Source organism: Carassius gibelio, chromosome A19, assembly GCF_023724105.1.
Source record: "Carassius gibelio isolate Cgi1373 ecotype wild population from Czech Republic chromosome A19, carGib1.2-hapl.c, whole genome shotgun sequence".
Lineage (NCBI taxonomy): Eukaryota > Metazoa > Chordata > Actinopteri > Cypriniformes > Cyprinidae > Carassius > Carassius gibelio.
In genome coordinates, this window is record NC_068389.1 from 27,764,089 (window position 1) to 27,791,807 (window position 27,719).

General features: G+C 37.3%; 1 protein-coding gene across 2 annotated transcripts; it reads right to left on the bottom strand.

Annotated features, from left to right (window-relative positions):
• Nucleotides 1–121: 121 nt before the first annotated feature.
• LOC127935358 (uncharacterized) lies at nt 122–26,110 on the bottom strand. 2 transcript variants are annotated; one of them, XM_052533160.1, is made up of 9 exons: nt 26,047–26,110; nt 24,902–24,948; nt 24,646–24,698; nt 7,578–7,865; nt 7,187–7,438; nt 4,057–4,140; nt 3,794–3,967; nt 512–553; nt 122–388 (listed from the first exon to the last, which is right to left on the bottom strand). In XM_052533160.1, the coding sequence occupies exons 2-7, from the start codon at nt 24,916–24,918 to the stop codon at nt 3,831–3,833; spliced, it is 831 nt and encodes a 276-aa protein (XP_052389120.1). In that variant the 5' UTR covers nt 24,919–24,948; nt 26,047–26,110; the 3' UTR covers nt 122–388; nt 512–553; nt 3,794–3,830. The 2 variants fall into 2 exon arrangements, with proteins under 2 accessions (XP_052389120.1, XP_052389122.1); XM_052533162.1 differs by lacking the exons at nt 24,646–24,698; nt 24,902–24,948; nt 26,047–26,110 and adding exons at nt 17,416–17,471; nt 18,039–18,246.
• Between the last annotated feature and the right edge of the window lie 1,609 nt (nt 26,111–27,719).

Here is a 27,719-nt window from a genome sequence, read left to right on the forward strand (position 1 = left end):
TGAAAGTTTGAAGACAGTTGTGTTTTAAGAGAAATAGCACGATCTGATTTTGTGTCCGAAATTGGGCTGAAAAAGGTGACATTTGTCAAAACAATATAAAATTTGATCTGGCCAACAGGAAAAGCATTTAGACATTTATTTTAGTTTGTAGTATAGTATTTCTGGTTTAGCTTGCAGTGCAAAGCTCAGACAGGAAAATAAAGCATACAAATGTGTCATTTAGCTGAATTGTGACGAATCAGAGATGAGCGTTTGGCTGCGCTCCATCCTTTCTGCCAGGCGTGATGGTGAATGATAAAACCTGCAATGACTGTAGCCAGAAAAAACACAGCAATCGCCAGAACAACACCACCAAACATCAACGCCCTCTCTTTCATAGTCACTCCATCTACAGAGAGGTAGAGAAGAATTGAAGAACCAGAAAGTGTTAACTGATAACTAGAATTAGTGTTGGATCTCCACAGCAGTTAGAAGATTAAATGAACAACAAAGATATCAACCAACGTGTTACCTATGACATCAACCTCTTTTGGCACTTCTGTTACAGAAAGACCTATAAATATATGAACAAATTATTAAATACACACAAATACAAAACTGTTTTAGTTGTACATGGAAGAGTGAGTTAAGATGAGCTTCTGTGACTTTTTGTTCTTTATGCAACAGAGATTTTGCATAATGACATTTGAGGGTCTTCACAATTAGTTTTTCAGATCAAGAAAACAATTCACTGCATCCAAACTTTTGTATTTTTGTGACTTAAAAATGTACTCTGATATCCAATTATATATACACACACATATACACTGAAATATCAAGAAAATATATAGAATGGCCTTTCTCTTGCCACCCATGTTCTGCTAATCTTTAGTTTGTTAAGACATGATTGAAGAACTGAAATGTGTTACCCTCGATCTCTAGTCTGATGGGTCTGTCGAAGAACATCTCTGGAGTGTTAGACTTTATTCCACAGAAATAAAGACCTGAATCTGACTCTGTTACTCCAGAAATCTCTAGAGAAACTGTGGTGATCCAGCTGTCTTTTGTAAGTTTTATATGAGTATCATTTCGATCGTAGTTGGTGAGGAGATTTCTTCCTATTTTGTCCTTCTTCGCAGAAATCAGTAGAATGAGTCCTTCAGAACTGAGGTGATACCAGGCGATTTCATATCGTTTTGTCATGCTGCAGTTCAGACTGATTGTTTCTCCCTTCTGAACTCTTAACACATCAAAAGACCCTTGTTTTTTTCAAATGTAATGTGAGACAGGAAGCTGATGCTGCAATGTTGAACAAGTCACAGTCATCTCAGCTTTAAACACAATCACTGATAAATTAAAGATTCTCAAAAAATTAAATGCAGGTAAAAATATTTATTTAAAAACATGTTTAAAAACAGAGATAGTAAATGAAACGACAGCAAAACTCTGTTAAACATGAGTGGGGTAGAACTAACAAACTAGTCATTTTTAAACTGTCTTATGTTTAATTCACATACTATTAAAGAGATTACAGTTGTACCATATTCACTCATTTCCACATTAATCAACATTTCACAAATGTTTTGGAGCTTGATTTGCAATATTGCTTCAATGCAACCAATTGCTAAACTATCGAGGCTGTAACATTAGATCAAAAACTTCACAGTCACAGCATTTAGTGCCATATACAGCTCAGAATAATGTTTAGAGCAGATGAAGGTTTTCTGAATCCTGAATCATTTCAGATTGTTCTGTTATTTACATTGAGGATCAAATTCATTATTATTTTTGATATAAATGGTTAAACCCAGTTAATAACACAAACACAGTGACATTACTTCAATATAAATCACTTAAAAAAAAAAAAAAAATCTACATCAAAAGTGGTTTAAAACATATGAAAAAAAGCCATTGCATGTATCAGGGGTATGATTATTGCTTCAGGTCTGAGAGGACCGGGATTCAAATCCCCCAATTTGATCCTTGGTTTAGATTAGGGCTGGACAACTTCAGTCCCGGAGGGCCCCTGTCCTGCCAAGTTTATCTCCAAGCTTAATCAAACACATACATGTCAATAGCTTTCTAGTGATCTTGAAGACACTGATTAGCTTGTTCAGGTGTGTTTGATTAGGGCTGAAGCTAAACTCTGCAGGACAGGGGACCTCCGGGGGTCAATTTATCGTACCTCACTTAAAGATGCCACATACTCGAAACCATGATCAGCTATGCTGCAACTGGCTGATTGCGGCGAGACCAACACAGTCTCACCCCTATTCGTCACATACTGCTGTTTGGTCATTTCCCCCTCACGTCCATAAGCAACGTTGAGGGTACCCCCTATTCGTCACTTGACAACGTAGCAAAGTAATGACATCATATAATTAAAAAAAGACACCTGACAAAAAACTTGACAAATTTCTGGACATTCACAATGAAACAGACAAGCGAACAAAACTACAAAAATGTTAAAATTGATAAATTAAATGTGCACTGTTTTTATTTTATTAGTATATACTACTATATATTTTTTTTCATGATTCCCAATTATTTATATTCACAATGTCTTGTATTTGTACAGGCTTTACATTTTTATTTCAGTGTTGTAACTAGCAATTTATATAATTTTATCTTTAGAGCATCATTAATTAAAATTTCTTAAGAGTCAGGTTGAAGTTATTTGCTGTAACGGAAACAGGTCAATTTAGCTCAAAGGGAATCACAAATTTTCCCGCTCTTGCAGGGTCTAATTTTGGACACGATTCCTATAACCAGGTTATGATATATTTAACAAATAAATGATTGTCTGAACTAATTCAAGCAAGCAGATTCGATTATATCGATACTAGACATGACTATGTATCCTATAGTTATCAAAAGACATACACAAGTAATACACAAGTGATTATAAGATGATAGTCGAATGTGTGGGTCACACATAAATGAATATGGAGTGAAGCGATGGACTGATTCATTTATAAGTCTTTTTGAGTTCATTCTGGTCCATATATATGTACAAAAGACAGTTTCTTTGTCATTCTCTGACATAGGGATGTTCTGTGGAGACCAGAGGTTCAAAGCCCTTCCCCCTTAGGAATTTCAGTCTGGTTCTGCTGGGTGGGGGAAGTCAATAGAACTTGTGCAGTACTCTCATGGGTTTTCATGTGATGTCCAGCGTTGCATTTCAATTACTAACAACAAATTTGACAATCTCTTCTGCAAATTAAAATTGTCAATAATTGTTCTAGTGGTGTTAATGTTGAGAGCTGTTGTGTGAAAAAGTTGGTTGGTCATCTTGCTTGGTTCTTGTGGCACTAGAACTAATTTATGACTTCCTGAGGAACTCGACTCCGTGTTTCAAACACAGCCCTGATAGACTCTATAATTTGCCTGGTTCGAGTCATTTCTGTTACATGTATCTCATGCGGTCCATCAAGTCACCCCCATTATAATATCAGCACTCAATGCACAGCTCAGATTAACTGTACTGTAAGACTCTAATACAATTATAAAATATTTTTTATCACAAATAAATATTTTAGTAAGTAAAACTGGCTAAACATGTATATAGTATTATAGATTACACAACATTAATATTATTTTCAAATTAATTTTTACATTATTATTATTTAAAATTATTACCCAGGATTAGTAGGATACTCTTGTAATAAAATAGCAGTGGCTTGGACAGATTTTAAATATAAATTCAACTTAAAAAGATGCAATCTAATCCTGTTTACATGAAATAAGCTGCTCCCAGGCAGGTTTAAGCTTTAAACCTGATTTTGTACTACAAAAACATTTTAATTTGCATCACCAGGTGTTCAAGGCCTATGTGCAGTTCAATCCGATCATTATAGTTCCTCCAGTTCCTGTGGGGGATCTGCTGGAACCTGTGTGTGATCTCTGTGCTGACGTCTCCATATGAAGACAGAAATCACAATCACAGCCAGAATCAGCAAACACACGACAACTGACACAATCCAGTTCTCTACAGATGGAAGAGAGCACATATTTATATATATTTTAACTCAATTATATATTTTTTGTAAAGCTCTCAATTCCTCTTGTTATACTTACTGTGTTGTCCAGTGTCCTTTGTTTTGTCTATATCTGTGTTGGTGTGTTTTTCCAGTGATTCTGTATCTGATTCTGTAGAGGATGCTGAAAGGTAAGTCACACATCGGTGATTATGTTGATGTTCAAATCATGATGAATAAACTCCAGTGCTGTCCCAATTGTGACGATGCCGTCATGAAATAAGCAATTAAATGTTCATTTATCCTAGTTTATTATTCATTTTTCATTTGTAAAATAATCCGAGTTCTTTATCCATAAAAATCAAAATAATGTATATAGTATGTGAATCTGCGGTCGTCATAAGATAACGATGAAGATGGGGACTAGTGATGGGAAGTTCGATTCTTTTCCGGGAACCGGTTCTTTTGGACGGTTCGATTCAATAAACCGGTTGAAAAAAACGGTTCAGCGGTTCTTTTACGCTCGACGTAATGGCGTCACGTCTATCAAACATTCAAATATATAAAGTCAGTAATCATAACTTTAGTCAGTTAAAAACCTCATAATCATGAAAAGTTTACATTAGAATTTTGCAACAACACCCAAATACAGTAACAGCAATAATGTGCATATGAGGATTTAAATCTTGAAGATATAAAGAAAATAAATTAGGTGTCATCAGCGCAGAAACCATGATCCACTTACTAAACATAATCCATTGCAAAGTATTTGTTATTAAATTAACTTACGTTTCGCTAGATTGCCCTTCATCCAAGCCCTCGAAATACCCGCGCTCATAACATTACTAGTACAGAATCAGAATCAATCACCAAAAGAATCCCCTCGGTTCAGACATGCTGTGAGTCAGTTGGCTTCACGCTGAATCGCGCATGCGCAGTATCATCAGTTCATCGGTTCTCAATTCGGATGCGTCCGACAGAAACGATTCTCGGTTGAGTGTACTGATGATCCGAAAACCGATGCAACCGGTTCTTGACTCGAGAACGAGAATCGCTCTAACCGGCACGTGCTGCAGTTCAGTGTCATCAGCTGCTCTACTCGTGTTCATGTACTGTTTACTACAAACTCAATTTGTGAATGTGTCATCATTAACTATAAAAACAGTACAGATATCTCATAAATCATCCCTTATTCCTATATTAAACATAAGAGTCTTTAGAGTCTTAATTATTGTCCAACTTCCCTGAAAACCCATTTGGCCTATACATTATATACAATATACAGATTGGAAACATTCATCTAAAAAAAAAAAAGTTATTTTATCACACTTTCTTAAAAAAATGTACTTAAAAAATTACACGCATGCGCAGTATCATCAGTTCATCGGTTCTCAATTCGGACGCGTCCGACAGAAACGATTCTCGGTTGAGTGTACTGGTGATCCGAAAACCGAAGCAACCGGTTCTTGACTCGAGAACGAGAACTGCTCCAGCAGTGGGCGTGTTTGTTCATTATCTGGCTCGGCTCGGTGTTAATCTTCAGTTCGGTCTTCACAGCAGTTCAGTCAGTGTACTGTTTGAGTAAATGGATTACCCCGGGGTATTGGTTTATTCTGACTCAGAGGGAGTGTCAGTCACGTTAAAAAAGTTAACAGTTTAAGTCATTTGTGGATTAATTCTTATTGGAGACGTGAACCGTTTCAAACGATTCAGTTCGATTTGGTGAACTGGTTCAACCGGTTCACTAAGAAGAACCGGTTAAATTGAACGATTCGTTCACGAATCGGCCATCACTAATGGGGACGTCTTGGGGGACAGCCCAGTCACCTTTATCTCGATGACGTGCGCTGCTCAAGGAAGTTGAGGCGGCTGTCAGAAGTCAAGCCAGTGAGTGTACCTCGCGGAGCTCCGCTCGAAGACTCCTGCGATTTATTGTTTTATTGTTTTATCCGTGGCAAAAGAGTGTATCGTCTGTGTTCTAATCAATCGCGCTCTGGATCATTAAAAGGAAAGCATGGTATCTTCGTCATTGTGTTACTAGCATAGACAGTAAAAGAAATCGACACAGCAACCCCATTGAAACTCAATTGAGACAAATGAAGCCCAGTTTTAGCTATTTTTAGCACTTCCGTTTATGACGCGCAGACTCAAACTAAACTTGATGACGTCAGCAACCTGTCTGCCAGATATAAATCTTCTAAGTGGCTGTGCGTGCAAACTGCCATCGTTAATCTTGCAGAGACGGCGAGCTTGAGCGGGGAGTTCTTTGGCGTGAGTGAGCAGGAGTAAGTATTCTGATTAATTATTTTGTATAGTATTTTAAAATGTAACGCCAGTACTCCATATTAAGTTAATTGCCTGCGAGCTTCTCCTCCTGTCTGTACGGTAATGCGACAGAGAGGCGAGTGGTTATGACGCAATCGTTAGCCTATTTTTACAAAAACTGTTTCTACGGGGCCATAATGTAACATAGAAGGTAATGGAGCCCTTTATACATTGTTGTGTATCTTTAGAAATAAATAATGGACGAATGGAGTCTTTAAACGCCTCAGATGTAAAGTTATTCGCTGTCAAAGTGACGCCAAAATGAATGGGAGTCAATGGGATGCTAACGCAAGTGAAGTTCTGCTACAAGATGGCGGCACCCGGCCGACTTCAACTTCCGGTCGGCTTCCTTGCTGCCTGGTTACTAGCGGATGGTCGTTTAGACGCTGCAGGGCTAACAGTACGAGTGAGCAGTTCTAAAACCTCAGCGGAATTGACGGATTGGGATCCTCCAGCCTGTATACTCACGTCTGGGAAGTTCCAGCAAAACGTGGACCAGATTATTAAAAGTAAACGGAGTCATGAGTACACTACTAGGCCAGTTCTGATGACTGTTTTCACGTGACTTGACTTTTGACTTTTTGACAGTTTTTTCATCGGGGAAATGTATTTATATATGTTTTCCCTTATTGACTATCGGAACTATATGTATTGAATTGTTGGAATTACTGCTGATCTTGTGACTTGGCATAATTTTGTTTATTTTTTGTAGCTTTGTGGCGGGTCAATTTGTGAACTAATTTTTGTTTTTCTTTGCTTTTCTCAAATAAGTGAAGGGTTTTGTGAAAGACAAATTCCTGTCTGGCACCACAGCATAAAAGAAATACGACCCAAACGAAAGAGTGTGTGAAAAGGTTACAAAATACTTTGTAAATAATATTTCCTCATATCTGAGTTTCTCTCACCTGTTATTTTGATTGTGACTGTGATCAAGATTTCTCCTTCAGCGTCCAGAACTCTGTATGTTCCTGCATCTCTGTCCAGAAATGATTTAATTATCAGGTTTCCATCAGTTTCATTCATTCGGTCGCTCTGAACCCCGTGATCTCTCGTCCAAACCTCCTTCCACTCTCCACTAGAGTTTGTCTCCACTTTATCAGCATCAGACACCAGAACAGACATCTTTAGTGGCTTTCCTATTTTCCCAGAAATCTCATCTGAGGAGAAACAGAAAGATATTAATCATTATTATAATGCTGTCAATCAATCAAGACCATAAACACAGATTTATGATTGGAGACCAGATGTAATCATTTAAAGAAGCAGATGCTGATGTTTGATCAGTTTTGTCTTCACCATAACTATGAAGTTGATACGTCCTGATTAGTAGCTTCAGCTCTGTCTGATCATTATTGTAATATATTCTCAAAGTGTATTTCCCAGCGTCACTGAAGATCAGATTCTTGATGACGACGTCACAGTTTCCTTCTTTAAATACTCGTCCTCTACATTCTTCAGTCTCACACACATCTATATCTTCTGACAGCCTGAATAAATCAATGTGAACAATATTATTGTCCTCATGTTCACATCTGAGTCTGATGTTTCCTCTCTTTTCTCCTGACACAGGGTTAGATGTGTTTCCTGGAAATACAGACAATAAATATTAAATCAATACAAAGTATCAATACTGAAAAATAAATGTGGTGTTTTTGTCTATTCTCCATAATAAAGCTCATCAGCCATTTAGCCAACAGTATTTTCTTTGCCCAAGATATTTCATAACACATTCAAATGGCTTTATCAGCTGTGAACTGATGGAGGAGTTTCTCTAATATTTAAGATCAGAAATGAATGTAAATATTAAGGATGTTCATTGCTCATCAGAGACATGATCTATTTTGTCTTTGTGCTCTTCATCTAGACTCTCAACCTCAGGTTACTTCATCATCTCTACATGAAATAAAATCATTTAATGCTGAATCTCAAGCACTAATGACTAATGAGATCTGCTTCATGAATGAACAGAAAACAGCAGCTTCAGTCAGAATCTAAATGCAAAATACCAGATAGGATTTACCATGTACACATAACTTGGTTTCACTTTATTTTGGTGGTTCCTTTGATACATTCTGTTGACTTTAATTAACATTGCACCTACTACCTCTGATTAGAATGTTAGTAGAGTATGGGCTAGTTGCATATCTCCGCCATCTTGGATTTCCGTTCTTGCGTGTGTGTGCTTTGATATTTCCGGTTGTGCTAAACGCCAGTGCAGAGAACCGGAGAAATCCAAATATTACCTTCTATATAGGTTTACAGGATTTATAATATCACTGTTATGCCAGTGGATTTGAAACTGTGTATGTTTGGGTCCGGTGAATGAATTAAATACACTAATCCCTCCTGGGATGGCGCCACTCTTCTGTCTAGAAATATGGCACATAGTCTTAGTGTTTATACTTGACTAACTGGGGCCCAGGTCAGGAAGCAGACAAACTGGCTAAACCGACTGTCTGCTAGCTGCCTCCCGTCACAGAGGTCAGCTAATTCTCAGCACATAGAGACTCTTTCACCTAGATATCACACTATAGAGACTGTGTCTGTTCCCCGAACTAGAAAATACAAAAAACGTCCAAACCAAGTTAAGGTTAACAATTTAATTGAGGTTCAACAAATAAAAAACAAATGCAATATGGATAAACAAATGATAAAGATTGGCTTATTGAATATCAGATCCATTTCTACGAAAACACTTTTTGTAAATAATATGATCTCTGATCATAATATAGATGTGCTCTGTTTGACAGAAACTTGGCTAAAACCTGATGATTACATTATTTTAAATGAGTCCACCCCCCAAGATTATTGTTATAAACATGAGCCGCGTCTAAAAGGCAAAGGGGGAGGAGTTGCTTCAATTTATAACAACGTTTTCAGGATTTCTCAGAGGGCAGGCTTCAAGTATAACTCGTTTGAAGTAATGGTGCTTCATATAACATTATCCAGAGAAACCAATGTTAATGATAAATCCCCTGTTATGTTTGTACTGGCTACTGTATACAGGCCACCAGGGCACCATACAGACTTTATTAAAGAGTTTGGTGATTTTACATCCGAGTTAGTTCTGGCTGCAGATAAAGTTTTAATAGTTGGTGATTTTAATATCCATGTCGATAATGAAAAAGATGCATTAGGATCAGCATTTATAGACATTCTGAACTCTATTGGTGTTAGACAACATGTTTCAGGACCTACTCATTGTCGAAAGCATACTCTAGATTTAATACTGTCACATGGAATTGATGTTGATAGTGTTGAAATTATTCAGCCAAGTGATGATATCTCAGATCATTATTTAGTTCTGTGCAAACTTCATATAGCCAAAATAGTAAATTCTACTTCTTGTTACAAGTATCGAAGAACCATCACTTCTACCACAAAAGACTGCTTTTTAAGTTATCTTACTGATATATCCGAATTCCTTAGCATATCCAAAACCTCAGAACAACTTGATGATGTAACAGAAACTATGGACTCTCTCTTTTCTAGCACATTAAATACAGTTGCTCCTTTACGCTTAAGAAAGGTTAAGGAAAACAGTTTGACACCATGGTATAATGAGCATACTCGCACCCTAAAGAGAGCAGCCCGAAAAATGGAGCGCAGCTGGAGGAAAACAAAACTAGAGGTATTTCGTATTGCTTGGCGGGAAAGTAGCATATCCTATAGAAAAGCATTAAAAACTGCTAGATCTGATTACTTTTCTTCTCTTTTAGAAGAAAACAAACATAACCCCAGGTATTTATTCAATACAGTGGCTAAATTAACGAAAAATAAAGCCTCAACAAGTGTTGACATTTCCCAGCACCACAACAGTAATGACTTTATGAACTACTTTACTTCTAAAATCGATACTATTAGAGATAAAATTGCAACCATTCAGCCGTCAGCTACAGTATCACATCAGACAGTGCACAATAGACCCCCTGAGGAACAGTTCCACTCATTCTCTACTATAGGAGAGGAAGAATTGTATAAACTTGTTAAATCATCTAAACCAACAACATGTATGTTAGACCCTATACCATCTAAGCTCCTAAAAGAGGTGCTTCCAGAAGTCATAGGTCCTCTTCTGACTATTATTAATTCCTCATTGTCATTAGGATATGTCCCCAAAACCTTCAAACTGGCTGTTATTAAGCCTCTCATAAAAAAGCCACAACTTGACCCCAGAGAACTAGTTAATTATAGACCAATCTCGAATCTCCCTTTTCCGTCCAAGATACTAGAAAAGGTGGTATCCTCACAATTATATTCCTTCTTAGAGAAAAATGGTATATGTGAGGATTTCCAGTCAGGATTTAGACCGTATCATAGTACTGAAACTGCTTTCCTTAGAGTTACAAATGATCTGCTCTTATCATCTGATCGTAGGTGTATCTCTCTATTAGTTTTATTGGATCTTAGTGCTGCGTTTGACACAATTGACCACAACATTCTTTTGCATAGACTTGAACACTTTGTTAGCATCAGTGGAAGTGCATTAGCATGGTTTAAATCATACTTATGTGACCGCCATCAGTTCGTAGTAGTGAATGAAGATGTATCATATCGATCACAAGTGCAGTATGGAGAACCTCAAGGCTCAGTACTAGGGCCGCTACTCTTCACGCTTTATATGTTACCCTTGGGAGATATCATCAGGAAACATGGTGTTAGCTTTTACTGTTATGCTGATGATACTCAGCTCTATATTTCCTCGCAGCCCGGTGAAACACACCAATTTGAAAAACTAATGGAATGCATAGTCGATATAAAAAATTGGATGACGAGTAATTTCTTACTGCTAAATTCAGAAAAAACAGAGGTGTTAATCATAGGGCCTAAAAACTCTGCTTGTAATAACCTAGAACACTGTCTAAGACTTGATGGTTGCTCTGTCAATTCTTCGTCATCAGTTAGGAACCTAGGTGTGCTATTTGATAACAATCTTTCCTTAGAAAGCCACGTTTCTAGCATTTGTAAAACTGCATTTTTCCATCTCAAAAATATATCTAAATTACGGCCTATGCTCTCAATGTCAAATGCAGAAATGTTAATCCATGCATTTATGACTTCAAGGTTAGACTATTGTAATGCTTTATTGGGTGGTTGTTCTGCACACTTAGTAAACAAACTACAGCTAGTCCAAAATGCAGCAGCAAGAGTTCTTACTAGAACCAGGAAGTATGACCATATTAACCCGGTCCTGTCCACACTGCACTGGCTCCCTATCAAACATCGTATAGATTTTAAAATATTACTTATTACTGATAAAGCCCTGAATGGTTTAGCACCTCAGTATTTGAATGAGCTCCTTTTACATTATACTCCTCTACGTCCGCTACGTTCTCAAAACTCAGGCAATTTGATAATACCTAGAATATCAAAATCAACTGCGGGCGGCAGATCCTTTTCCTATTTGGCGCCTAAACTCTGGAATAACCTACCTAACATTGTTCGGGAGGCAGACACACTCTTGCAGTTTAAATCTAGATTAAAGACCCATCTCTTTAACCTGGCATACACATAACATACTAATATGCTTTTAATATCCAAATCCGTTAAAGGATTTTTAGGCTGCATTAATTAGATAAACCGGAACCGGGAACACTTCCCATAACACCCAATGTACTTTCTACATCATTAGAAGAATGGCATCTACGCTAATATTTGTCTGTTTCTCTCTTGTTCCGAGGTCACCGTGGCCACCAGATCCAGTCTGTATCCAGATCAGAGGGTCACTGCAGTCCCCCGGATCCAGTACGTATCCAGACCAGATGGTGGATCAGCACCTAGAAAGGAACTCTACTGCCCTGAAAGACAGCGGAGACCAGGACAACTAGAGCCCCAGATACAGATCCCCTGTAAACACCTTGTCTCAGAGGAGCACCAGGACAAGACCACAGGAAACAGAAGATTCTTCTGCACAATCTGACTTTGCTGCAGTCTGGAATTGAACTACTGGTTTCATCTGGTCAGAGGAGAACTGACCCCAACTGAGCCTGGTTTCTCCCAAGGTTTTTTTCTCCATTCTATCACCGATGGAGTTTCGGTTCCTTGCCGCTGTCGCCTCTGGCTTGCTTAGTTGGGGTCACTTCATCTACAGCGATATCGTTGACTTGATTGCAAATAAATGCACAGACACTATTTCAACTGAACAGAGATGACATCACTGAATTCAATGATGAACTGCCTTTAACTATCATTTTGCATTATTGAGACACTGTTTTCCAAATGAATGTTGTTCAGTGCTTTGACGCAATGTATTTTGTTTAAAGCACTATATAAATAAAGGTGATTGATTGATTGATTGATTAATGTTCCCTACCGTTCACGAAATGAAAATTGAACTCATGGTGTGTACACACAGATAAATAATTTATTTTTACCTTACCAATTATGTAAATGTAAAAATTACTTATTTCTCAAAAATGTTTGTATTACATTGATTATTATTTGTTTAATGAAATATTCACCTTGTGAGACATGGACTGTGATTTATCTTCACATTTCTCAATTGTACACATACATTAGTTTGTCAAATAAAAAAAATATGTTGTGAAAATGATGATGAAACAGTCAACTTTGCATCAAACATTTTGAAATGAAAAAAAAAACGGGCTGTAAAATAATACGACTAATACATGACTAATTTTGATATTTGTTTTATCTGAATCTCTTAATAATTAGTAACAAAATACATGCGCTGCTTATAGACAAAATAATTTATGCTGCAGATATTTTACAAAACAGATAAACATTGATAAAAACACACATGAATGCAAACAGCGATCTTTTAATTAATGCAAACCTACCATAATAGCATTACGTTAAATTGTACACAGTTATAAACTGTTATCAAATAAAGTTAACAAAACATACATACTTTATCAGAAATATCTGTCTGCCTCGTTTGACAGTCAGAAACCTTATGATCTTATAGATGACAGTCAGAACAAAATCAGCTCTCTGAAAATGTAAAGTATTACATATTTGAGTGGTTTGTGTCTGAATTAAGAAATCCCTGTGGACTGATTAACCTGAAGCTGACGCTGATCCGCATAATCAACAGAAGAATAAAGCAATCTCCGCGTTGTATCTTGATGAATTTCCACACAGAGGTACGCAAAAATGTAGGGAGGATGTTTCCTCGTGTCTTTGATATACTATTCGCTGTTAAATTTGAAAAACATTAATCATATCCATCTAGTCAAGTTTCGTTCCCTTATAGTAAATGCGAGCGTCGCAAGACCGGAAGTAAGTATCATAGACAGTAAAAGAAATGGACACAGCGACCGCATTGGATTCAACGCAGACAAGTGAAGTCAATTAGAACCAGGCGGCAAGGAAGTCGACCGGAAGTTGAAGTCGGCCGCGTGCCGCCATCTTGTAGCAGAACTTCACTTGCGTTAGCATCCCATTGACTCCCATTCATTTTGGCGTCACTTTGACAGCGAATAACTTTACATCTGAGGCGTTTAAAGACTCTGTTTGTCCATTAATTATTTCTAAAGATACACGACAATGTATAAAGGGCTCCATTACCTTCTATGTTACATTATGGCCCTGAGAAACAGTTTTTGTAAAAATAGGCTAACGATTGCGTCATAACCACTCGGCTCTCTGTCGCATTACCGTACAGACAGGAGGAGAAGCTCGCAGGCAATTAACTTAATATAGCGTACTGGCGTTACATTTTAAAATACTATACAAAATAATTAATCAGAATACTTACTCCTGCTCACTCACGCCAAAGAACTCCCCGCTCAAGCTCGCCGTCTCTGCAAGATTAACGATGGCAGTTTGCACGCACAGCTACTAGAAGATTTACATCTGGCAGACAGGTTGCTGACGTCATCAAGCTCAGTTTGAGTCTGCGCGTCAGAAACTGAAGTGCTGAAAAAACGATAAAAATGGGCTTCATTTGTCTCAATTGAGTTCCAATGGGGTCGCTGTGTCCATTTCTTTTACTGTCTATGAGTAGAAGTACTTACTTCCTGGGGGTCGGTGGTATTGCGCAGACTTAAACTGAGCTTGATGACGTAGATGCCACGTGAGCAACCTGTACATCCTCTAATCGCTGTGCCAAGAGAAATCTGAATTACCCACCAAATCATCCAGAGAAGGCGAGCGTGAACAGGAGCAAATTTTGGTAAGTATTCTGATTAATTATCTCCCTTGACTTTATGCCTCCACGTTCCCCCCCGATAGCCTCATAGACAGTAAAAGATTGCCTGCGAGCTTCTCCTCCTGTCCATAGGGTAATTTCTCTACTGTGCGACAGAGAGTCGCTGGTTATGACGCAATCGTTAGCCTATTTTTTACAAAAACTGCTTCTACGGGACCATAACGTAAAATACAAGGTAATGGAGCCTTTTATACATTCTCGTGTTTCTTTATAAATAATTAATGGACAAATGGAGTCTTTAAACGCCTCAGATGTAAAGTTATTCGCTGTCAAAGTGACGCCAAAATGAATGGGAGTCAATGGAATGCTAACAGCAGGTGGGGGTCCGCTAGACAATGGTGGCACCCAGGGGTGCTTCAAAAAAATATGAAACCCTGCCCCCCTGGTAAGTATGCACACACTCACATCGCTGAAGCTCACCGGCGCCATCTTGTGCACCTAGCCCATTAGTAGAGGGAGGGTTAGTGTTGAAACAAGTTTCTTATACTCAGTGAAATATCTGTTGGTTGACCATCGCAATAAAGAATAAGCCGATATTAAGCCAAAAGTCTACTAATACTCTGATGAGAGTTAGTTCACATGTAGGTCAGAGGTGGGTAGTAACGGGTTACATTTACTTCGTTACATTTACTTGAGTAATTTTTTGGGGTAACTAATACTTTTCGGAGTATATTTAAAGATGGGTACTTTATACTCTTACTTGAGTAAATTATTTGGGGAAAATCTGTACTTTTACTTCGTTACTGTGGGCGACGCCCCTCTCGTTACTTTATCTTAATGCAATAAATGTTATAAATGCTTCAGTTTATTCCAAACAGGCTGTCTACTTTTCTCTGGGCAATGAGCGATGCCCATTCGCGAATGATTCATTCTTTTGAGTCAATTCTGTTCAAAGGCTTGATCAAACCAGTTGGCAAACGAGTGAATTGGTTCATGAATCAGTTTGAATGAGTCGTTCAGCTCCCTGCCGCACGCGCTAAGTGTCTGAAGCGGTCCACGTTTAACATCAGCAGCGTTGAAAACGGGGCTATGGAACTGCACTGAATTGAAAGCAAATCTGCAAAGGCTATTATTTGCTTGTGATGGAGATCCTTATTAGATGAACGTGTGTGCTGTCTACTGTTTAACAGGTAATAACTTGGGCTACGTTCGATTACAGTACACAATACCACTGTGACATTAGTTTGTTGTACGTGTGTGGCTTATAACAGAGGGGAGTCCAGTTGAATGCAGCTCCCAAAAGACAAAAAAATAGCCGATTAAGATTTTATTAATTTTAAAACAATCACACCGGTGCGAGTACGTTCAGCAAGTCATATCATCAGCTGCTTAATTCAGATCTGTGATCGCTTGCTGGTGCTGAGCGAGAGACAGACGCGTTTTTACAGCGCTGCGCATTATAACCAATCACACACGCTTCTGTTGAGCTTATTAAAGCATTGGCCAATCAAATGTGATCAGATGAGTCATCGCTAAAATGCCGGTGCTTCCTTCACTCGCTCACTGAATGGAGACCTCTTTCTGGCGAATTCTCTCGTCAGAAACAACAAAGTGCAGATGTGTGTACGAATCTATAATTAAGATATTGATTTCACAGTGTTAACAGTTTAAGTGATTTTAATGGGAGTTTCTGAGAGTGATTGAACTCTAGACTGTCAGTGAAAAGGATCTTTAATAATGTAAATGTTATTTGCTCTCTTTCTGAACAATGAAAGATTAGTAGCAATATTTACATCACCTTAACTTTCATTGTTAATTTCACATTTAATATAAAGTCAGTCGTATTAAAAATATGTTATGGCATGACACCTATATCTGTTACTTAAGTAAACAGACAGGGTTTTATAATAAATTGGAGTAAAGGCTGATGAAATATATACATTTATACACACACACATACATTAAATACATTTTATCTATATATCTAAATAAAAATAGACTCAGTATATATGACCCAAAGTAACTAGTAACTAACTACTTGAGTAGATTTTTTATCCGATACTCTTTTACTCTTACTCAAGTAACTATTCAAGACTAGTACTTTTACTTTTACTTGAGTAAATATTTCTAGAATTACTTTTACTTTTACTTGAGTAAAGTTTTTGGGTACTCTACCCACCTCTGATGTAGGTGCAACATTACTTATTGTCCACAGAATGTTCAAAAGGGACCATCAAAATAAAGTGTTACCCATAACTTAGTTTTAAGTGTTTCCTATTTCAAAAAAAAAAAAAAAAGACGAAGACTGTTTATAATAAGGACAACATCATTAAAAAGTAACTTAAATAGCAGCAACCAGATATTTGTTTAAAATAATGAATTTAAAATATAAATGAGGGCAAAAAGAGCAAACAATATTAGCAGTTTCATATTTTAACATTTCAAATGTTGATAAAGCTGTAGAAGCTTCTTTTGAGAATATTTGGACACCCTTTATTTCCTTTATCTCAAACTCAGATTTTAACAACGTACTAAATGAGACAGGAGAAGACGAGATAGTTTGATACTTGATGTACCCCACTCCTCCCTTATAGTTTTGCATAAATTAACCATTGTTTAATCATGATTTGTGTATGCCTTGTATGCATGTTTTGTTGTGTCACTGCCTGAAATCACTTAAGCTGTTTTTTTTTCTTACATTTCTTCTTTTTTTTCCTCTTGTTTATTGGCACTTTTCAAATGTAAGACGATGTAATTACAATATTGTTGTATTACACTATTATAATTTTTTACATCTCAATAAACAGATGAAAAAATAATATTAAACTGTATCAGATGTAAGGGTCCAGTTGTAATGAATTCCTGAACAATGTTTATTTATAAATTAATTGGAATGAACTGCAGATAAATCAGTGAAATGATTAATGTAAACAAAAGTCTTTGTTGAGTGCACAACAGAGAAATAATTCTGACACTGAACACCAAAAATAAACAGAGTTAATAAAAATAAATGACACTGACCACTGTGATAAAGGAGGCAATGAAGCAGCAGCAGCAGATGGTTCAACCGGTAAAACCTGTTCAGAAAACGAAAGTTATGTAACAAATACAGACACACATCACAAGCACATTAATACAGCCAGAAAATACTGTGCTGAGTGAATAATACAGACCTGATTGAAATAAAGTGACCCTAAACCTTAACTTTCAGATTATTTTACGGATATATCATATGGATCATAAATGAAAAAATGTCCAAAAAGAAACATCTGAATATTTACTTTAATAAATTATTCCAGTGTAAGACTCAAAATGACCAGTCAGACTCAAAGGCCCAATGAACACAAACAAAGTTTACTAAATTATTTTTCCTGTTACCAACCAATCCTCTCATCTGAGATATCAATGTAGAACAATCAAATATTTATAATAAAAAATAACATTATTACAATCATCATCATGATAATCACAAACTTAGATACATTCCTAAATACATTAACATTAATTAATTCCATTAGTGTCACTAGAAGATTCAGTTTTCCACAAAAAGAAAACAAAACTATTGATAGAGTAACACACACACACACACACACACACACACACAAACATAGGTTGACTTTATATTTTAAAACACAAATACTTACATGGTAAAAGTTCAGCATGAATCTTTTGTTCTGGCGTAAACCACGGCACATTTAACAAGACAAAACTAAAGTGAAAGAGAATTCCACACAGGTGAGGACTTGCCTGGAAATGTGTTTCTTCCCCCGGAGCTATCTGAACTCAGATGAGCTGTTAGAGCTGAACGAGTCACATGACTGAAATCACAACAAAGAGGAAATACCATTCCTTCATTCTGCTTCCGTGTTCAGAGATTAAACATGTCAAAGTTTAAATTGTATGATAAGACCAAAATGCAGAGACACTAAACCACACAGTGTTTTCACTTCCTCTCCAGAGGAAGTAATAGTTTCTTTATCAGATCAGGTGTTGCTTCCTTACTTTGATTTGTTATAAAGCACTATAATGAAATTCCTCATTTTTTCCTCTTGTAGTTTTTATTAAGATTTGCTCTATTAACCAGCATAGACACTTGGTCAAAATAAACTGTAGATTTGTGAGTCCAGATGTAAATATTTCAGGTTGGGACTTGCTCTTGATTAATACTTTTATATTTCATGAAAAATACTTTACAAAATTTACAAATACAAATCATGTCTTCTTGTTTAGCATGTCATAACATGAGTTAAAAGAGTATATAACTTTACGCAGATTGTAATTCTGTAATATTAGTCTGATGTTAACGTGTAATATTTAAGTGTACTGATTCAACTTGCATAAAAGTGATAAATAAAAAAATAATTTGCTGAAATAAGCTGTAAAGCAATTGCTGTATATACCAGAACACAAAAACATGAGACTATAACCACATATATCTAATAATCAGAAACTTCACATGGTAATCAGGACGACTAATAATAAGACGAGAAAGTCCACCAAACATTGTGCAGCTACTGTCTGTTTGGTCCCACATAATGATGTTTGTCACATAATGATAATGATGATGTTTATCAGAATCTCTGATGATTTCAGTCTGATTTCAACAGTTTGAGCAGCAGATTTCAGCTCTGATTGTGTCTCAGTCTGTCATGCAGTTTCACATAATGGCTATTTAGTCTAGGAAATGCAGATCTAAACAGCAACACATGGATATCCATTTAAAAGATCCTCATCATAATTCATACTTCATGTAAATCATACTTATCATGTAAAAAAAAAAAATGGAACCACCGGAATGCTTCTTACAAAAGAGGTTCAAAAGTGGATTTGTTAAGTTTTTCACAGTGTATAGTCTTTCAAGGTTTACAAAACATTCATTCTTGAGAATTGGGACAAAATGGTGCAAAATTAAAAAAAATAAAACCTTGTACTCAGACAAATGAAACTATACATTTATGTATCTTATATGTACTAAGCTACTGAGATATGCTTTGACACTACCTCCCAACTTTCCAAAATGTGCTTTTTTTACCTTGGACTGTGTAATATAATTTCAACTTTATCTTTAACAGCAGATGTTTTTAACATTTAAAAACACATTCTCATGTTAGTAGATTACACTTTCACATGTCATATCGATCACAAGTGCAGTATGGAGTACCTCAAGGCTCAGTACTAGGGCCGCTACTCTTCACGTTTTACATGTTATGCTTGGGAGATATCATCTGGAAACATGGCATTAGCTTTCACTGTTATGCTGATGAAACTCAGCTCTATATTTCTTGATGATGATTTGACATGTTCTTTTTTGTTTAAAGTGCTATATAAAAAAAGGTGACTTGATTTGACTTCCCAATCAAAATCCCAATCCAGACAGCTGGAAGGGGAAGGTGGGAAGATGTTTTTTTTGTTGTTGTTGTTGTTTTTTACTGAAAAGCTCTCAGTGCCTGTTTTACTTAACAAGTAATTTAGTGTTTTTAGTTTTGTCTTTATCTGTGTTGTCCAGTTTTCCTACTGATTCTATACTAGATTCTGTAGAGGATATTGAAAGGTTAGTCACACAGTTTAGCATCAATTTAATGTTCAAATCATGAGGAATAAACCTATTTCTGAATATACACTGGGTTTCTTGCATATCTGTGACTGTCACTGTGATCAAGGTTTCTCCTTCAGTGTCCAGAGTTTTATGTTCCTGCATCATTGGCTGTAAACTCTTTAATGGTCAGAGTCCCATCAGTGTCGGTCAGTCGATCGCTCTTAGCTCTGTTGCTTCTGCTCCAAATCTCCCTGTAAAAGGAATCTGTTCTCTATAGTAGGTGGAATGCTAGTCCACTACGGAACTCCAGCAAGAAGTGTGACAGGAGACAGATTGTTGATCAATGGTTTATATCTTCCAAGATGTGTCACTTTATATCATCCAGCATTATACAGTTCTTAAATGAACAGAGGTGGCAAATGTGGTTTAGTCTGAAACGAACAAAGGAAATATAAGAATTTGTCTGTACGCATTAACACAGTACGTTTACCTCAGTATACATCTTCTCTATACATTAAAAGTAAATACCACACAATAAATGGCGCTAAACATTTGCATGTAAATAACGCATGCATAACTTCTCCATATTCTTTATAAACTTAACTACAATATTTACTGATGACAATAATCAGATATGCTGTGGCAACATAATTGCAATATGACAGATAAAGAAAGATAAATTAACTTACATTTATGCACGCACATTTACAACTATGAAATAGCGGCAGAGAAAACGAAACCGAAAGTAAACTGGAACCGCTCTGACAGACTGCCGTGAGCGCTCTGCTCACGCACAACTACGTCACACGCACATTTACGAGCCTACCCTTACAAACAAATAAGGAATTTAGTACACTCCCTGAACATCCAAATTTTGCCCCTCATCTGTTTTCACAGAAATCTCATCCGAGAAACAGCATAACATTTAGGATTGGGGAAACAATTGTAATAATTTCTCAGTGGATAAAAACAGCCATTGGATATTGATACGCAAATATTAAAGAAAATTCAGAAAACACATGCTGATATTTGATCAGTTTTGTCTTCACCTTGAATATGAAGTTGGTAAATCCTTATTTGTCGCTCCAGCTCTGTCTGATCATTATTGTAATAGATTCTCAAAGTGTATTTCCCAGCGTCACTGAAGATCAGATTCTTGATGACGACGTCACAGTTTCCTTCTTTAAACACTCGTCCTCTACATTCTTCAGTCTCACACACATCTATGATTTCTGACCGAGTGTATAAACTCAGAAATCTTCTTAGCCTCATATTCACATAGATGAAGCAGATAGAAGATTGAAGAAGATTGAAACAAATACACGACTAATGTACTCCGACATCAAATCTACACACATCCTCAAATACCCATAAAGCAACGGCCTTATCGAATGTCACCTTCTTAACACGCCATCCTGAATTAGCAGCTCCAGGAAATGTTGGAGACCGGCATTGTGGAATCTTCACAATCAGGATGGTCATCTCCGGTGGTCCTAGTGCAGAAAAAAAATGTAAAAATGTTGATTCTGCATTATCGCAAGTTAAATGCTATAATTGACAGTGATGCATACCCACTGCCAAACCTCGCTGAAATTTTGGAATCACTTTCATGATCTTCCATCTTCTCCACCCTAGACCTTAACTGTGGGTAGTGCCAAGTTACTATGGATGCTTCCAGTAAAGCAAAGACTACTGTGGTACCCATCAAGCAGTAAACCTTCTTTACAGTCTGACTACACCACCACAAGCATGCAACACAGTAAGCACTACACACTCAAGATCTTCAGATACCACTACAAAATCTTACACCGTGTTGTAGTTATACGTACACCCCAAAACAGTTTCTCTCCCAATGTGAACCCTTGGCAAGAAGGGGCAAAGCATCAGTGTAGACACACGCTTCTAGAAATTACAATGTAAAGAAAGCCCAACACGCACAACAGTGTCCAGCACCAATACAGAGAGAATCTGACTTGCAAGTAATAAATATCCAAGGCTTTTTTGCTGACCCACGTAAAGAGGAAGCTATACAGTTGGAATTTAACATCAAAATTAACTACAGCCTACCACCCACAGACAAAAATGAAAGAAAGAGTCAATCAAACTCTTAAAAGGATGATTGCAGTGTTTGTAGAAGATAATCATAAATGATGGGACCAATACCTACCGGAAATCATATTTGCTATTAACTCCACAGTGCAAGAAACCACAAGAATGTCTCCCGCTGAACTGCAGTTAGGAAGAAAACTACAGGGGCCAATGGAAAAGCTGAAAAGGTGAAAGGTGAAAGCCATAATCTGTCACCCGATGCACCCCACTATGATGCTGTCTAGCACTTAAAACAACTGTAAGTGTCTCATAAAAATAATTTTGCAGACGATTGTTATGAGAAAGATACAGACAGACACACACATCACAAACACATTAATCAGCCATAAAATACTGATATATCTGAGAGATTAAAAACTACACAACTGACACAATACAGTCAACACCTTTCATTTCAATTCTATTTAAAGCTTTACCAAACATGGGTCTTATAAGAAACATCAAACTATAATCTGAATCTCTGGTTTATGAACTTGTATATGTTTCATAGATGTACAGTGTAATCCTCAAACACAAATCTCCAATCCAGTAACCTGCTAGCAACAAATCATTTGATTACAATCAGTGAACAGTGAATAATTACATTAATAATCCACTAATAAAAATCATCATCATAATGATAAACATACATATCCTTAGCTTTATTAGCAGGCAACTCTTTTCCACAAATAACACAACTATTGGTATAATAACACAAAAACACACAAGTTTATATTCAAAAAGATAAAAACTTACATTGTAAAAGTTCTGCATGAGTTTTATATTCTGTCTAAATTTCATAAACCACAACACATTTAGTGAGATTGAACTGAGCCTGGTTTCTCCCAAGGTTTTTTTCTCCATTCTGTCACCGATGGAGTTTCGGTTCCTTGCCGCTGTTGCCTCTGGCTTGCTTAGTTGGGTTCACTTCATCTACAGCGATATCATTGACTTGATTGCAAATAAATGCACAGACACTATTTAAACTGAACAGAGATGACATCACTGAATTCAATGATGAACTGCCTTTAACTATCATTTTGCATTATTGAGACACTGTTTTCCTAATGAATGTTGTTCAGTGCTTTGACGCAATGCATTTTGTTTAAAGCGCTATATAAATAAAGGTGACTTGACTTGATTGAAGTAAAAACGAAAGTGAAAGTATAATTCACACACAGTTGAGAGTTTCCGAGTCTTTCAGAGAGAAAATAGTTGAGTCTCAAGGTGTTTATTGTCCTCTGCTGGTTATTAACAGAACATGACTTTTATTGTGAAGGAATCTCTTGTCTCTCTGACAGCTCCAGGATGTTGTGAATCTGATCTCAGATCAGCTGTTAGAGCTGCACGGGTCACGTGACTGATCTCAAACATCTAGACTAGTCCTGGACTAAAGTGTAAGTCTGAGCTGTTTCAGCTGAAAGAAACTTACACTGAACTGATCTTGAAATATATCAGTGCCTTTGTTTTGTCTCAAAGTACACCAGTAATGTTTTTTCCTGAGGCAGGTTTATAAAAATGACTTAAATGTCCTAATTGAACTATGGCACAAAGAATTGTAACAGACAACAGAAGCAAGAAAAAACTCTGAAGATGTTTCAAATGGAAAGAAACTTTGTGTGTCCTCTTCCTCACATTGACACATATTTCAACAGATGTGTTCAAAACATACATAGAAATACATAGAAATGACAGAACAATCGGGAGATCAGTTACTCTGTTATACTGTGAGGATCATATTCTGCTGATCTCAGAGTGAACGATCAGTGCTAATCAACATGAAGATGATCATTATTATCTCTGATGATCTCAGATTATACTAACTGCTTTCTACTAGACTTCATCTCTTAATAATGTCAGCTCACACATCATATATTTTTAACCACACATATCTCTCCAGCAGCTGTTAGATGTGACAGAGTCGTCTTGGCACCGAAGACACTCTTTTGCTACAGATATTTCATCTCAGTGGAAGTGGATTCATCATCTGTGAACTGATGGAGGAGTTTCTCTAATATTTAAGATCAGAAATGAATGTAAATATTAAGGATGTTCATTGCTCATCAGAGACATGATCTATTTTGTCTTTGTGCTCTTCATCTAGACTCTCAACCTCAGGTTACTTCATCGTCTCTACATGAAATAAAATCATTAAATGCTGAATCTCAAACACTAATGACTAATGAGATCTGCTTCATGAATGAACAGAAAACAGCAGCTTCATCAGAATCTAAATGAGCTCCAAGAGCTTTACCTTACAAACACCTGAGATTCAACTCTTCCTGCTTTTAACAAAAAATACAGCAATCGTTTATAATAATGAACACAGAACTAAAGAAGAGACTTCATTACAGCAAAGATATTCATAAAAAAAATTTACATTTTAATTTATGATAAAAATAATATAAAGCTGTATCAGATGTAAGAGAGCAGTTGTAATGAATGAACTCCTGAACAATGTTTATTAATAAATGAACAGCAGATAAATCAGTGAAATCTCCACATTAATCCACAAATGTTCACAAAAGTCTTGGCTGAGACACAACAGAGAAATAATTGACTAGAATAACTCTATCTGACACTGAACACCAAGAATAAACACCTTTATGAACATAAGTGACACTGACCGCTGTGATAAACCAGACAAACCAGCAGCAGAAGAAGATTGAAGCATCTGAACCTGATGAGAATAAGAGACAGATACAGACACACATCACAAACACATTAATACAGACAGAAAACACTGATCTGAGATCAAATACTACACAGCTCACACAATACACAGACTACTAACATTATCAGTGTGTGTGTGTGTTTCTTAATCATCTGAAATCTGAGTCATCATGGACACAAACGGACACAGAGTAACCAAACAATCCTCACATCAACGTAGAGATCATTAGAAATCGTAGACAGGTTAGCAGTCAACCCTTTTTCACAAATAAACACAACGACTGGTAGAATAACACAACGACATTCAGGGCCCTATCTTGCACCCAGCGCAATTGACTTTGTACACCGACGCATGTGTCATTCCTATTTTGCACCTGCGCAAAGCGCGCTTTTCCCTCCACAGAAGCACGTCGCTAAACTAGTGAATGAACTTGCGCTCCCTGGGCGGTTCAGCGCAAAAAAGGAGGCGTGTTCCGGCGCAAACAATCCCTGGTGCTATTTTGCTGTTCCATTAAACAATTGCGCCACTGACCAGAAAAAACCTAGTCTAAAGTCAGTGGCGCGTTGCGCGTTGTTCATTATGCTATTTTAGGGGCGCATGCTTGACCATAATGTATAGCGTGCACAACGCGCATACACTTTGCTCATGTAATCTACACAGATGCAACAGTTATTTTTGCAAATCATAAATTGTTACACTAAAAAAATATTAACACATGAGATGACGGAAATCATTGTGGTGTGCCACGAAGATGTGAAAAAATTACATAAATCTAGCTTACAAATTATTCAGGCTAATTGTAGTAATTAAGGATCAGACATGTTTGAGGTCATATATGTATATAAGGACATCTGACAAATTGGTTTGTCCGTCAAGAACCAGGAAAAAAAAATTGATGAAATAATTGTGGCTATTTCCTCCCACGCCTGTTTAACCGACGCTATTTTGGGTGGGTTTCTCCCATCCCCATACAACACAACTTCTCTGTCTTTCACTGCTCTTACAAGAACATCAGTCTCCTCGGCTGTGAACCGCTCCTGGTGTGCGCCTGGTAAATACGCCATAATAATAGCAATCCATAATGGAACTTGCGCACCTGCTTTTAAAGGGAATGTTGGATGACGCTCTGATTGGTTTATTTCACGTTACGCCCAAACCACACCTATGAATAATGAAGCTACTTCAGACCAACCCATTTTAGATTTGCGCCGGGTGCAAGAGCCATTTATCCCGCCGGGAAAATAGCAACAGCGCCGAGACCCGCCCACAAAGTTACTTGCGCTTCGCGCTTTGACACTTGCGTTTCAGATCGTTTAAATAGGGCCCTTATATTTAAAAGGATTTAAAAACGTACATTGTAAACGTTCAGCAGGAGTTTTACATTCTGGATGTTTAAATTTAGTAAACCACTGGGCGTTTACCGGGACACATGAGTAATGACAGAACCGAAAGTATAACAGAGGAAATATGTGTTTGGCTCCTCCCACTAAAGGAGAGTATGTGCTTGGCTCCTCCCACTAAAGGAGAGTATGTGTTTGGCTCCTCCCACTAAAGGAGTACGATTGGTCTTTATTGACCTCTGCTGGTTATTCTGTTAAAGCTGAAGATGTGTGTGAGTCCAGATGCAGTCAGATGAAGTTTATTCTGAAGATCTCTGATGATTTCAGTCCGATCTCAACAGTTTGAGCAACAGATGTAAACCAATTTAACAAATACACATTTTATCATAATATATTCAATAAAGCATTATTTTTCTGAACTTAGTAAATTGATTAGAGAATGAACGAACGAGTGAGCGATTTCACACACAGCTATTGAGTGAGTTTGTTGTGAGTGAATCCGCTCACTGCAGCGCTGTTACAGAATCCTATTCACTGATATATAATAGAGAACATTTATAGATCAGAGGTGATTGTGTTGTATGTGTCTCGTCGAATGAAGACACTGTTCTGTTCTTTAGACAGAGACGGAGAGACGAACACGAGCTGCTCCGCCATCACATAACTTCATTCAACTGACTTCAGTAACAAAGCATTCACACGTGACTCTGGATGTCATTATATCAGATGACCACTAGATGCCCTCATAACCTCATACAGGTGCTGGTCATATAATAAAAAATATCATCAAAAAGTTTATTTCACTAATTCCATCCAAAAAGTGAAACTTGTATATTACATTCATTCATTACAGACTGATATATTTCAAACGTTTATTTCTTTTAATTTTGATGATTATAACTGACATCTAAGGAAAATCCCAAATTCAATATCTCAGAAAATTAGAATATTGTGAAAAGGTTCAGTATTGAAGACACCTGGTGCCACACTCGAATCAGCTAATTAACTCAAAACAACTGCAAAGACTTTAAATGGTCTCTCAGTCTAGTTCTGTAGGCTACACAATCATGGGGAAGACTGCTGACTTGACAGATGTCCAAAAGACGACCTTTGACACCTTGCACAAGGAGGGCAAGACACAAAAGGTCATTGTAAAAGAGGCTGGCTGTTCACAGAGCTCTGTGTCCAAGCACATTAATAGAGAGGAGAAGGGAAGGAAAATATGTGGTGGAAAAAAGTGTACAAGCAATAGGGATAACCGCACCCTGGAGAGGATTGTGAAACAAAACCCATTCAAAAATGTGGGGGAGATTCACAAAGAGTGGACTGCAGCTGGAGACGCCACACAGACGTATGCAAGACATGGGTTTCAGCTTCGCATTCCTTGTGTCAAGCCACTCTTGAACTACAGACAGCGTCAGAAGCGTCTCGCTTCAAAAAGGACTGAGTGGTCCAAAGTTGTGTGCTCTGATGAAAGCAAATTTTGCATTTCCCTTGGATATCAGGGTCCCAGAGTCTGGAGGAAGAGAGGAGAGGCACACAATCCACGTTGCTTGAGGTCCAGTGTAAAGTTTCACAGTCAGTGATGGTTTGTGGTGTCATGTCATCTGCTGGTGTTGGTCCACTGTGTTTTCTGAGGTCCAAGGTCAACGCAGCCGTATACCAGGAAGTTTTAGAGCACACTCTT